At 36.1% G+C, this 14,221-nt stretch overlaps 1 protein-coding gene across 1 annotated transcript in view; it reads left to right on the top strand.

Annotated features, from left to right (window-relative positions):
• The window catches only part of ADAM10 (ADAM metallopeptidase domain 10), a 43,150-nt gene extending 29,265 nt beyond the window's left edge, over positions 1-13,885 (top strand). Inside the window, exons 5-16 of the mRNA XM_069025877.1 lie at positions 205-308; positions 1,729-1,878; positions 3,025-3,117; positions 3,731-3,914; positions 5,577-5,740; positions 6,799-6,982; positions 7,877-8,027; positions 8,327-8,510; positions 9,695-9,803; positions 10,081-10,301; positions 11,007-11,133; positions 11,615-13,885. Of these exons, the coding sequence (XP_068881978.1) occupies positions 205-308; positions 1,729-1,878; positions 3,025-3,117; positions 3,731-3,914; positions 5,577-5,740; positions 6,799-6,982; positions 7,877-8,027; positions 8,327-8,510; positions 9,695-9,803; positions 10,081-10,301; positions 11,007-11,133; positions 11,615-11,709 (1,766 nt within the window). The 3' untranslated portion in view covers positions 11,710-13,885. The remainder of the gene's footprint in view (positions 1-204; positions 309-1,728; positions 1,879-3,024; positions 3,118-3,730; positions 3,915-5,576; positions 5,741-6,798; positions 6,983-7,876; positions 8,028-8,326; positions 8,511-9,694; positions 9,804-10,080; positions 10,302-11,006; positions 11,134-11,614) is intronic.
• Positions 13,886-14,221: the final 336 nt, after the last annotated feature.

Raw genomic sequence — 14,221 nt, 5'->3', positions numbered from 1 at the left:
TCACTTTTGTTCTGTTTGTAAAACTAAGAATGTCTTAGTAGAAATGTTTAATGAATAAAGGCTGCATAAACCTTGAATCTTCTAATGCTTCCCTCAAACCACATGCACAATATTGGACACAAACTGAATAAATTGCAGTGATGCAGCCATATTTTGGACTTGTACTTGGAATTTGAAAACTCATCCTGGCCTTCCTCTTTTTAGAATATCCACATAAATATGGACCACAAGGAGGTTGTGCAGATCATTCAGTATTTGAAAGAATGCAGAAGTACCAGATGACTGGTATAGAAGAACCAACAACAGAGGTACAACAAAGGCTAATGGATTATGTTGATTAGTAGTTAGTGTGGTAACTTCCTATTTCTTGTATGTTGTCTCTTTTACTTTTGGTGAGCCGTCGTCCCTCTACATTGTGAGATACTTAAATTACTGCTGGAGGTTTCCTTTTACATAATTTTTCTAAATTGTTTTTCTCATTGCTTTTGTAGCATAGATGTTCTACTTAGAGTCTTAATATGAATCCTGTATGATCTCAAATTTTTAAACAATTAGAATTTTAGATGGATGTGGAAATCAAGCTTGAAATGAGGAATATACTTAATTGCAGTTGAGAAGGAGGAGTCTCAAGATCCCTTGATCTCCAAGTAATACATTGGTTCTAAAGAGTAATAACTTCTAGATTTTTGAGTTATGTTAATGTAACACACTTGGGATATCTGAGTGATTTCAGTGGAAAGTTGAGTGATATTGGTGGGAGGGTCTTCCTAACAACCCTGTAAGCTTGAAGGGGTTGCAACACATTGCAGACTGGCTTCTGTAAGAGGTAAGTGTCCTGTGGAAGGAACTTGTGTACCTACGTAGAGTCCCACAGTGGGTTTGCCTTGAGGTTTGCACCACATGTAATGAAATGTTTTTTTCCAACAGCAAGTTACTGAGTTTCTCTTAGACTGAGTTCTGAGCTGTTCCAAGTCTTGGCATAATTTTGTGGTGTCAGCTAAATATATATCAAGAAAACTATGCAATATGGCTTGTCAAATAGCATTAGCAACTTAGTTTATTTATGTTGTGACTCCAGAAATTGTCAACATTAATGCACTTTTCAGCATTGGTAACAATAACATGCTTTTCCAAAAATTTGCTTGTAAAACTTCATGGAGAGAGAGAGGGCCATCAACCAGTGAGTACTGTAAGGCCAATGTGCTACCAGATACCACTTTGACTAACCAGTGTTCCTTTAACTTCATGTTCAGTGTCCCATTTGTTCCATGCTGGAGTGCTTAAACATTTCTGTTTGCTGAGGTAGCTGACTAATTGAAATAACTGACAATTTGAAATAACTGGTGTTAGGGAAGGTGCAGTTAGGTCCCACCAGTACTGATTTTTTTCCTAATCTACCAACTGTTTGTTCATCTTAGAAAAGGATTATAAAAAAGAAAAATTCCAAAGATCACATGAATGAAAAAAATCTATGTAACATTAACTGCCTTTTGTAATATAAAATGAAATGCAGGGAGAGCTTTTGCTAAGATGACATACAAAGTATTTGAAAACTGAATATAATGTACTTAATTCAAAATTCATCAAACTTTGCAAGTTAAAGAAAAAGAATGAAAATCTGTTTGTATTAGTGGAGTATGTTTATGAAAATTCATTGTTGTTTTTAGGTAATCTAGTTCAGCATGTAGAGCTACAAAATTAATGTATTTCTTTCCTGTGCATGTGTAGAAGCCTGTCGAAGAGCCTAAGAAGGATGATCCACAGCTTTTGAGAAAAAAGCGTGCCACTCAGGCTGAAAAAAACACGTGTCAGCTGTACATCCAGACTGATCATTTATTCTACAAGCACTATGGAACCAGGGAAGCTGTGATTGCACAGGTATTTCCAATCCTTTTGTTTTAAATCACCTGCTTTTACTTCGTGTAGTCCTGATAAATTTCATGTAACTTATCTGCATGTATTTTTGCTTATTTACTTTATAATCTCTTGTTTCATTTGTTAAAGTGGTCTTGACATAATTGAAACAGCATTTTTTTATTTTGCTAAAAAAATGCTGTTTCTGTGACAATAATCCTGGGCACTTGTGCCTCCTTTAATGGCAGCTGTGGTGTGTTTAGCACCTGTGAGCAGGACTTGCAGTCCGACTGTTCTCAATTCTTACTCAGAAAAATATTTCCTGAAGAGTTCTGTCCTGTTTGACAGCCTGCCAAGCCTCTGTTTTAGCACTTGCATAGGCTTCCCTTTGAAATTTCAGCTCAAAACACTGTGAGCTAATGATGCTGAGATCTATTCCTGTAGTATCTGGTGGAGTGGATGCTTAAAAAAGCAGTGGCAGCTAAAGGCAGATGCTTTTCATTTGTCAATATACTATTAACTGGGAAAAGGATCGATTTGATTTAGTGGTTTTCTCATAATTTGCTAAAAATAAGCATGTTAATGTACTTCTCCTGAAGTCTGAAGTTTCATTGCCACCTGCAGATCTGAATTTTACTATTTATTCATCACACTATGTAGGCAATTCGAGTAATATTTTTCAAAGCTCTGAAGTCACCTTCAAAATCAGCTTTTTAGTGTTAGCATTTCTGTGTGCTCCTAGAAAAGGTAAATGATTTGTTTTTCCACATTTGTGTTCTGCCAGAAATGAAAGAATAATTCTTACCAAGTAAATTTTTTTCTCAAAAAAAGAAATACAGTGCTTTGAATATGATTTGAACTACAGTGTTGTCTTACCAAAGCGGTGAATAAACAGGTATCACAAACAGGTATCTGAAAGTTGATGGAATTATGTCTTTAAATAAAGGCAAATGGCAAAACCCCTTGGTGGTATCTGGCATGGTGGTGATGCAAGTGCTGGTAGTGATTTATTTCCATCATGGGCCATCATTAATTAAAAAGGCTTGTTAGAGTTCCTAGAGCACAAGATGATATATTGTAGAACTGTAGGCCTTGCAGCTGTTGCTGTTTAAGATGAGCTATAGTGTAGCACACAGATCTTTGAACTGTAGATACTTTTGTTTTTGACAGATTTCCAGCCATGTTAAAGCGATTGACACAATTTACCAGTCAACAGATTTTTCAGGGATCCGTAACATCAGCTTCATGGTGAAACGAATCAGAGTAAGTTGGGTTGGAAATGTTTTCAGCTTCACTGATGCTGTTTGGAGGCTGTATTCTTCAAATGTCCTGGTCCTGTTCACTTAGTTTTGTTACAGTTCTTTAGCACAAGTGTCTCTGCAGTAAATGATGCCCTAAACCATTTATTTGGTTTGGTTTTAGTGTTTATTGTCAAAAGCCCACTACTTCTGTTACTAAGCTGTGGTCACTTTTTCTATGGGAATCAACTTACTTTGTTTCAGCACCGTTGTTGTGTGGTGAATAGACTATTGCTACTGTCCAAGAACTTTATTACTAAAATAGAGAATGGCTATCCAGGTTGAGGCTTCCTTGTAAAAGTGGTAATTTAGGAGGATAAATAAAAATTTTTGGGTACTGATGGAAAAGAAATAGAAGGAAATAAGAGAATGGTGATGTACTACACAAATGCAATTCTTCATTTATTGTTGCACTTTTTTTTCTAAATATTGGGATGGTAGCTTGTCAAGGCATGTAAATTTTAGACATCATCTTTAACTACGTAACATAGCAAGGTACTGACAACAGTAAGCCTCTTAGCTGGCATGTGCAAGTGGAAATGAATCCTGTCTTACAGTTTGTTTCAATTTACTTTTAGATTAACACAACCGTAGATGAGAAGGACTCTTCCAATCCCTTTAGGTTTCCTAACATTGGTGTGGAAAAGTTTCTGGAACTGAACTCAGAACAGAATCATGATGATTATTGCTTGGCCTATGTGTTTACAGACCGTGATTTTGATGATGGAGTCCTTGGTCTGGCTTGGGTTGGAGCCCCTTCAGGTAATTCTATATGAGCCTTCAGAGCTATGAGATGAAGTACTGTACGTAGGCACTAGGAGAAAGGTAGACTGTGTCTTTTAAACTGACAGCGAACACAAAAATCTCCTAGCTTTTCACAATTTTGGTTGGAAGGTTTATTACTTTTTTTTTTAGTATAGTGTGTCTTTTCAATTCATCTTTCTGTAGTTCTGATGAGCAGGATATGAACAATAAAGAAAAGCGTATTTATTTTGTTATACAAAGGTGATATTACTTGGATTGCTTTTTATTTATGGTAGGTATGAGTGACCAGTAAAGTGACAGATGAAACAAGTATTTCTGCTCTATATAAAGAGAGCTTACAACTATGCAGTTTAAATTTTGTAGTAGAACTACACTGCAGAACCTTTAGGTTTTCTAGGTAGTATTGAAAGAATTTTTTTTTTAAATCAGTGAGATCTTGTTCTGGGAGATAACAGAATAATTACTGTGTGACTCTTCTTGAACTGATTCTCATTAGTTTCAGTCTAGTTGTTTATTTTGGGTCTAAAGTATGTTCTTCGATGTAAAAAAATCTCAATCTATGAGACTTTGCAAGAGACTGGATACCTTAATGAGAACTTTATTGAGAGCTTTAACAGAATTTGAGTAATGGTGGAAGAAACATGAAACTGTTCATAAAGGGTAAGAGATCAATAGACCCATGACTGCAGTATGTTAGAGGGACCTGTGTGGACTAACCTTAGTGACTGTGGAAGAACCATAAGAAAAATAATGCCCAGATGGTGAATAGAAATGAGAAATTTGGTCTGTGATGACTTTTCTAGTGTATACACTGAGCAAGCACAGGATGAATTGGAATGTGCAGTCCCTAAACACTGCTTCCAAAGCTGAATTTAATTGAGAAAAACTATGATCTTTGAGATTCTCATCCTTAACACACATGCTGACATAGATTAAATGGGATATGTCCCTAAATCGAAATTTTACTTCAGAAAGGAAAACTTCTTTAGAGTGATTTTTAGATACCATTTGCATTAGCAATAGAATAGCTGAATTTTAGAACCTTAATAATGCTTCAGTAAAAACCCAAGTTATGGAAAAATTTGGTGAAATTGGTAAATTCCCAAAATTTTGACTTTAAACAGGAAATGTGATGCACTTGATTGCCAACCTTCCAAACGTGGATCTCATTAACCAACACATCAGAAGCATTTTCAGCTTTAGTTTGTACTTTTTCTGACAATGATAAATGGATAACCTTAGGCATTTTATATAAATGCTCTTGCTATGAGAGAGGATCTCCGCATTTACCATGGATTTTTTTACTCAGTGAAATCCAAATGGGATGTAGATTGAAGCTACTTCTGTTGGACATTGCACCCTGCTAGTCTTGTACTACATGTGTGATGATATAAGCACTCATCCGTGCATTGAATGCCCAAAGTAGTTCTCAAAAGCTATTCTAAACCAGCTAACTTCTTGTGTGAATGTATCCAATCACTGTTGAGAGCATTAGTGTGAATAAATCTAATCTACTTTCAAGGTTGTGTTGATATTGATTATAGAGAACTCTTAGTCTGTAAACCTGCAGAGGCAAACTGTTTGTTGCTCTGGATGTTGGTAGGTAAGTAACACTTCTTTCCCTAAATGTGTGACTGTTGTACTTTTGTCTGAATGCAGGAAGCTCTGGTGGGATATGTGAAAAAAGCAAATTGTATTCAGATGGTAAGAAGAAGTCTCTGAACACTGGAATCATCACTGTCCAGAACTATGGCTCTCATGTGCCCCCCAAGGTTTCTCACATTACTTTTGCACATGAGGTTGGGCATAACTTTGGTTCCCCTGTAAGTATTACTGGTGATCTGTTAACTCATTCTCAGCCATTTCAAAGGGTGTGATTTACAAATGGAAGTTTTACTTCTTATAATGAAGGAAAGTAGAATCCTGACTCCATGAGATATGTGCATTGTATACAAACAAAATGGATGGCAACTGAGCCCTTTTATGATTATTTGACAGCACTGGTGCAACAGTGCATTTTGTGAATTGTTTGTTTATATTAGTTCAGTCCCTTACAAAGGTGCTTTATTATTGTTCCCTAAATACTTCCCTGTCTTTATGAAGAGTAGAGTCACATGCATCTTGTTAAATGTATTGTACTTCATCCTGGAGAGGAGGAAGAAGCACTGCAAAATTGATTAAGATGACACTTTATTCAACAAATGGCTCATGCTTATGTTAGATTATTTATACTTAGAAGTTTATCTAAGTGGAGGGAATTAAGATACCAAGAAGAATGTTTTTGAACAGAACTTTACAGAACAGTTATTTAGGGATGCAACTTATTTGTGGCAAGCTTGAAAGCATGAGGCTTTTTGTCTTGCCAGTGTGGAATGCATTTCATTCCTCATGCTGGATATTGTAGATGTAGTCCCTGGCTGACAGACTCCTGCTCTGTTTTGAAGTTCTCTTTGTACCTCCCTCAAAGCAAACAAGAGGAATGGACTGTGGTTTCTGTTAACTCCTCCTGCTTTTATTCCAGAGACTACTGATTACCCTTTTGTGATCATAAAGCCACTCTTTTTAGGAGATGGCAGCTTTTCCAAGTCAGTATTCATTCTGGGACATGCACTTGGGGGTACATTACCAAGCATACAAATATGATGAAACTTAAGAAATTAGATACTTGCTACTGTTGTGTTGGGGGGGGGGGGGAACCAACAACAGAACAAAGAGAACCCAAAATCAAACCTTGAGTTTACATGTAGTTTTTGTATTGAAAGAAATCTGAGAGCATAAGATGGTGCTTTATTGTTTTTTTAATTCTGCATTCAAGCTACCAAATCCAGGTTACTTTTGCACCTGCCATGATTGAGATAGTTATAAAATATTTGTTTTGCAGCATGATTCTGGAATGGAGTGCACTCCTGGAGAGTCCAAGAACTTGGGACAGAAGGAAAATGGCAATTATATCATGTATGCAAGAGCTACGTCTGGGGACAAACTTAACAACAATAAGTTCTCAATCTGTAGTATTCGAAATATCAGCCAAGTTCTAGAGAAAAAGAGAAATAATTGTTTTGTTGGTATGTATTTAATCCTCCTGAAAGCAGAATGGCTAAAATACTACTGTAATGCTTAATTTAAAATTTCTTTTATTTATTTTTATTTATCTTTTTTTTTTTTTTAATTTACTGAAAGATGCTGCAAGTAAAGAATTGAATTTGAGATCTCCAGTACTATGTAAAGTTCTGGGCTGCCCAGCACAGAAACAGCAGGACATACTGGAGCAGGTTCAGCAAAGGGCCACAAGGATTATTAAGGGATTGGAGCATCTGACTATGAGGAGAGTCCAAGAGAGCCTGTTTAGTCTGGAGCAGAGAAGGCTGGGGGAGGCTCTTCTCTGTCTTTGTAAATGCCTGGTGGGAGGGAGTAAACGAACAGGGTCAGACTGTTTTCAGTCATGCTCATTGTGAAAGGACTAGTAAGGAGCACATATTAAACTACAGAGAATCCTATTTAGACATTAAAAAGAATTTTGCATTAATTTTTCTTCCTGGAGTCTGACGTGTGAGCTCTCACAAATTTTGTGAGTCTGTGCTCACGCAGGTTTGCACATCTACTCAGGTCTGGATTTTGGAGTAGTTCACCCCAGTATCATCAGCCTTTGCCTTAAGGTCCTCTGGTGGTTAAAGGAGTGCAGGAAAGGATGCAGCTCCTTTGGGGACTGAGCAGAAAGCTTGTTCTTACACTCCCACTCTTATCAGCCAAAACCTTTTACTCAGAGGCTTAAAATTCTATGAATTGTGGGAATGACTAAGCTGGGTGGCAAGCAGTAATGCAAGTTGACTTGAGCTGTAGTCTGAAGTCCAGCTTGACCAGGCTCTTTCAGTTGTGATTAGCTGGATGCTTGTTAAGGTTTGTAAGTATTTGCATATGCTTTGTCCTGCTTTGTACATAAATATGCTAGCATTTTTCAGAGTCTGGGCAGCCCATCTGTGGTAATGGACTGGTTGAGCAAGGAGAACAGTGTGATTGTGGATACAGTGACCAGTGTAAAGATGAATGCTGTTATGATGCAAACCAGCCAGAAGATAAAAAATGCAAGTTAAAACCAGGCAAAAACTGCAGGTATGGTGCATGTTTGTTACACTACATTTTAATTTTGGGCATTTAGTGGGAACTCTAATGGGTATTTCAGAATCTGAATCTGCTTACCTGCATTTTTATGAAAATATTGATTTTGTTTAAAATGCTTTAAAATGAGTGAGAAGTTCATAATTTTGGCATGGAAAAAATTATTTTCAAGTCACAGTTTGATTAGCACAAATCAGAAATTTTTTGAGTGGTGGAGTAGGTTTCAGGGTGAATAGTTCATTTGGAATGGTTCATGCTTTTTCTTGGCATCCACAATTTGTGTTTCTTTCCAGCCCCAGCCAAGGCCCGTGTTGCACTGCCCAGTGTGATTTCAAATCGAGGACAGATAAGTGTCGGAATGATTCCGACTGTGCTAAGGAGGGAATGTGTAATGGTGTCAGTGCTCTCTGTCCTGTATCTGAACCCAAAGAAAACTTCACAGTGTGCAACAGGAACACCCAAGTTTGCATAAAAGGGGTATGGTTTTTACAGTCTTATGTATCTGCTAATGTTGTTTATTGCAGGGCACTGTATTGTGAATTGATGTGGTTTGTATATTTACTGCAGAGGAGTGCAAGCTCAGTCTTTTTTTCAGTACAGATGTTTGATTTATTGGTGTCAGTCAAGATAACAGTGAAAGTACACCAAGGATTAAGAAGTAGGCAACAAGTCCCATGGTAGCTGTACTGTCTGAGAAAGTTACATTTAAAGTTTTTTGTAAAAATCAGGATTATAAAAGTGTTTTCTTTTCTGGTTCCACCTTTTCATTTTTCTGCAGGCTTGGTGAAGTAATTCTTTTGACTTAGAAAACTGGATATACTGTCAACAGAGGTTGAATTTCGTTTATTGGTAATACACAGTTCCTCCAAACATGTACATACAGCACTGATGTGAAAGCATATGGAATTAAAATTATTCTGAACTGCCATTAGTTTCCTGGTTTAAAGGAAACATGGCAGTTGCTATGAAGTATTGATGGGAAGTCTCTTATAAGCTGATCTGTGTTTACTTGAAAGCAGACACAAGCAAAAATCATCCTCTTAAAGACTTGTAACTTGTGTTGCTCTAGTCTGTTTTCCACAGTCCAGGTTTTTAATCAAATACTGCTTGTAATATTTTTCAGCTAATTTATAGCCGTCTTAAAGATAGAGGAATTGTCTTTGTATAGTTACTGATTTTGAAACAAGGTTATAAATACACTGAACTATGAGTTTGAAGGATCCTCACACAGTGAAATTAAATACAGACTCTTTTCTGCCATTAATTTTTATTATTTTCCTAGAGAATTATTTGTGAATACATACGTTTGATTTATTTTTCTGACCATGGTTTTGAGTAGTCGTGTTTCAATGTGAACTGTTCTGCTGTGTGTGTTTTGTAGGGTACTCTGAGGCTATAAAAGAAGATACTGTGTTATAAAATAAAATAGGGTAAATCACCTTCTAAAAAATGAGAAAATATACCAAAATATTGTAGTTAAAAAACGGTAATAATTTTTCATTTATAAGCTTTAGAAAAAAATTGAAGCAGTTGCTTTTATTGATAAGCATATTTAGACCTATAATTATGCTTTCAGGTATTAATTTTTAATATCTTTCCTAATGTTGGTGTGCTTAAAAGTGAAATTGATTTTTGTGGTGGTGTGCTTTTGTCTCCCACAGCAATGTGCCGGCTCTATCTGTGAGAAGCACGGTTTGGAGGAGTGTACATGTGCTAGTTCAGATGGCAAGGATGATAGAGAACTGTGCCATGTCTGCTGCATGAGAAAAAGTAAGATTTGTCTGAATCATAAGTGTATATAGAGCAGGAGGGGTCTGAGAAATCTGCTCATGGTGTTTGGACTTGAGTTTTTGTTAGCTTGAGAGCTTGAGAGAATTTTTTTCATATGTAGTTTCAGACACGTTGCGTTGTATTTTGTAGGAAATAACGTATTTTGTGTTTTTACAGATTATTAGAAAAGCATTTTGAACAATTGAATACTAGGGTGGGTATTTGTACACAGATGTTGTAATACAATAATGGTTTGATTAATTTCTATTCACTTCAGTGGACCCAGCTACTTGTGCAAGCACAGGCTCGAGCCGATGGCAGGAATACTTTCATCTTGAAACCATTACTTTGCAACCTGGATCTCCCTGTAATGATTTCAAAGGCTACTGTGATGTGTTTATGAGGTGTCGGCTAGTAGATGCTGATGGCCCTCTAGCTAGATTAAAGAAAGCAATTTTTAATCCAGAACTATATGAAAACATTGCAGAATGGATTGTGGTAAGTCTATTTTTATATTACAAGTCTAATATGAAATGTTCTTGGTAATCAAGATTCATAGTTGATAAGTGTTGCTCTATATGCAGAGTGCTTCAGCATTCTTCAAAATATAATTAGCCCTTTTACTAGTTTTTCTGTAAGTACCCTGTGTGCAACAAATAAGTTTGCTAGGTTGAAGGGAATGGAAAGAAATAACAAACAAATAAGTAGTATCTGTTATTACCTCTGTTCATTCACATTTTTAGTTTACTGTTCTTTCATGTTTTAACTCTTCATATTTGAATGCTATGACTTCTTTTAAAGAACTAAATATTTTGATCTTTAGCATTCATCATTTTTATTGTGCTGGATGACACTTTAATAATAATGTACTGGAAAAAGAGCTAGAGTAAAACACTGGAGAGCTGCATAGGCAATTTTGTGTAAGCTATAGATTGTTTTAGGCTTATCCAGCTCTCTTGGAGTGTATCTTCTGTGAAGTACCCTTCTGATACTGGAATGGAAGTATTGGGGATTTTTCTGTGGAAGAAGTTTGGGGACATTCTTTAGACTGTTATGGTCTCATATTCTCGGTGATGTTTCAGTAAAGCTTTTTGATGACTTCTAAAACGCAATGAAAAGCCATATTCAGTGTCCTCTGTCTCTTGTGCATGTGTGCCAGCCCCCACAAAATCTTTTTGTTGTTGTTGTGGTTTTGTTTTTTAGGCTTATTGGTGGGCAGTGTTGCTTATGGGAATTGCATTAATCATGCTAATGGCTGGCTTCATTAAGATATGCAGTGTTCATACTCCAAGCAGTAATCCAAAGTTGCCTCCTCATAAACCACTTCCAGGTGAGTACTCCAGCTAATTACAGGGAAATGTTTTCTCCTCAGGTGTTTTGTCCTAAAGAGAAATTTCAGGTGTCTCTACCTATAGTTCTTAGTCTGGCACTGGCACTGTGATACTACAAATGGAATTGATGCCAGTGAAACAATTCATGAAAATCTAATTCTTGTTTTATTTTCCTATAACATAATATGCATATCAAAAGAAAGCTTTGAAGACTACTTCCAGTGTCAGAGTTCCTTTTATTTCCTATTCCATGCTACACTTTGTAAGAATTGGCCTGTTCAAGGAACTACTGTTGAGATCCTGAAATGTATTCTGTATGTCCTCCATGCAGTTACCCATCTAGTTAAAACTTGGCAGGTTTAAATCTGAAGCCTTCCAGAAAAATAGTTGTATTTAATTTGCGTGGCCAGGGCAATACTTCTGGAAATAACTTGAGTTTTTACAATTTATTTTAATAATGGCTACTTTTCTTTGAAACAGGCACTTTAAAAAGGAGGAGACCACCACAAACCACTCAGCCCCCACAGCGGCAAAGGCCCCGAGAGAGTTATCAGATGGGACATATGAGACGCTGACTGCAGCTTTTTGCCTTGGTTCTTCCTAGTGCCTACAATGGGAAAACTCACTCCAAAGAAAACCTACTAAGTCATTGTCCCCAGCCTAACTCTCAAAAATTGAAGAGGAAACAAAAAGCATGATATGCCCTCAAAACAAGTGGAAGTGGTTAATTTTTAATGAGAGAATCTTCCAGCTCAAAAAGAAGAGAAATGTTTTTCTTGAATATTTTTAATTTAGTGGCACAAAGTCCTAGCATATCATGATTCTTTCCCCCTTCTGTGCTCTTCATTGCTGCATTTTCTTCACTTGCAGGCAAATATGGCTGTAGTAAAACTTTTACTCAAGAATTGAGAAAAATATATATTTTTCAACTGCCAGACAAGGCTAGGAAGCTAGACCACCTCAGCATTGGAGACATTACTTGGCAATGTATATACATTGTTATATGCAGACATGTATTTCTAACGTACACCCGTACTTGTGTGCAATTGTAAACAAGAGAATTGCAATATGGATGTTTCTTTGTATTATAAAACTTTTCCGCTATTAATGAAGAAATTACTGTTTAATTGACATACTCAGGATAACAGAGGATGATGGTGTGTAGTGGTCAAGGGTCCTGTGATGCTTTACACAGCAATTTTGAATCCAATCACACTTTTTTTATCATTATCAAAGTTGTTTCAAGCACTCATTTCATCTTTATCCAACAGCTGCTAAGACACAGCATACAAGACTGGATGGTCTTAGAGAGATTTAACAGGTGTTCTGCAAACTTTGCAAATGTCAGAAATGTTGCAAAAATGTTTTATGTAAGTGTCTTCCTTGTAGCTCAGCATAAATATTTTTAATTTGTCTGATTATTCAGTGAAATAATGAATAGTTTGATCAAATATTTCCATGCTTTATTAGAAAGTTCTGCCTTTATTCAACTTGTTTTAAAAATTGCAACCACTTTATTTGGGCTGTTCAGATGTTCTTACAGTTTGGTAATCAAGTTCATGTTGTAAGGGATGTGGAAAGAAAGAAAAGCTGTAGTTTTTTATTTCCTTTTTTAATTTATCAAGTGTTTGGATAACTTTTCAGCATGATACTGTTGATTGATAACCACTAAAGTAGTGATTTGCCCAGCTACTGTGGCAGCGTTAAAACTGTAGTTAGGACTACCAATTTTCCCACATTTATACCAGTAGTGAAGTTCAACAGCACAATGTCCCATTCCAGAGTTTTTATTACGAATGTAAATAATTGGCATTTTTGAAGATGAAATAAAAGATGTCTTAAGGTGCTTACTGCTATGCAGGAGATGAAAGGGGGCATTACAAAATGTTTAAGCTTGTGATGTATTTATTGCTTGTTTCCCAAAAGCACCAAGCTAATTAGAGATGCAAATGGCTATAATTTTCCTGGCTTTGCTTAGGAGAAAATTTACTAAGGGTTGGACAGGTGTCCTTTGTTTGGGTTTTTTTTTTTTGGTTTTGTTTTGTTTTTTAAGAGTATAAGGTTTACACAATCATTTTCATAATGTGACGCAAGCCAGCAAGGCCAAAAATGTTACAGAATATAATGGGATCTCTTCCTTGTAAACTTGTACAGTATGTGGTAACTTTTTCAAAATACAGCTTTTTGTACATGGTTTAGAGACAAATTTTGTACATGAAACCCCAGGTCCAATAGACGATATAAATAATTCTAAATGATCTTAACTAGTTAGAAGTGTATGTAGTTGCTTTTAAGTAATTTTAAATACATTTGTTTTAAGACTGTGCAAAGATTGGAAGTGGGTTTGCATTTCTAAAATGGTGACTTCTATTCAGCAAGAGTTCTTAGTAACTTCTTGAGTGTGGTAGACTTTGGAACATGTAAATTTTTTGCCTGTAATGTTATCCTGTGGTAGGATTTTGGCAGACAAATGCTGCCCTATTTTATTTTGAGTCTAAGTTAAGTGTTTTTTGAAAACAGAAATGTGCACTGAACTCTCCACTGCAAGTCAAGATGTGGTAAAGCCGAAAGAAAGTTCAAGACAATGAAACAGAAATACTACTGTCGATTTCATGTCCACTGTGTTTTATACAGTCTCTTTTTTGTTCACTTTGGAAATTTTTACTAAAAAATGCAAAAAATAAAGTATTGTGCAAAGATATGTAAGGTTTTTTGAAACTTGAAATGCATTAATAAATAGACTTGATGAAATCATCTTCTGAAGATCCATTTACTTGTTGAACCCCAAGAGCAAAGAGGAATACACAGAGTCCACTTTGCTTAATTTTTGGCTTTTACTGTCATGCCAAAATGTAATTGTACTGTCTCTCTCAAAGTGCCCCTCTCAATTTTAACATCATGCGGTTATGTAAGAAAAAATGTGTTTGTGTAACCTGTTCAGGGAAAGCCATGAAATGAATTTTAAATTACTTATATGGTCACAGGAATAAAACTTTTCTTACCTTCAAAATGAAAACTAGGTGCTAGTGGGATGTTCAAGCCTGGCACCATAGTTACTGATCGATACCTTTGGAAATATATTTGGAG

This window comes from Aphelocoma coerulescens, chromosome 10, assembly GCF_041296385.1.
Source record: "Aphelocoma coerulescens isolate FSJ_1873_10779 chromosome 10, UR_Acoe_1.0, whole genome shotgun sequence".
In the NCBI taxonomy this organism is placed as follows: Eukaryota; Metazoa; Chordata; class Aves; order Passeriformes; family Corvidae; genus Aphelocoma; species Aphelocoma coerulescens.
This window is presented reverse-complemented; position numbering and strand designations above follow the sequence as displayed.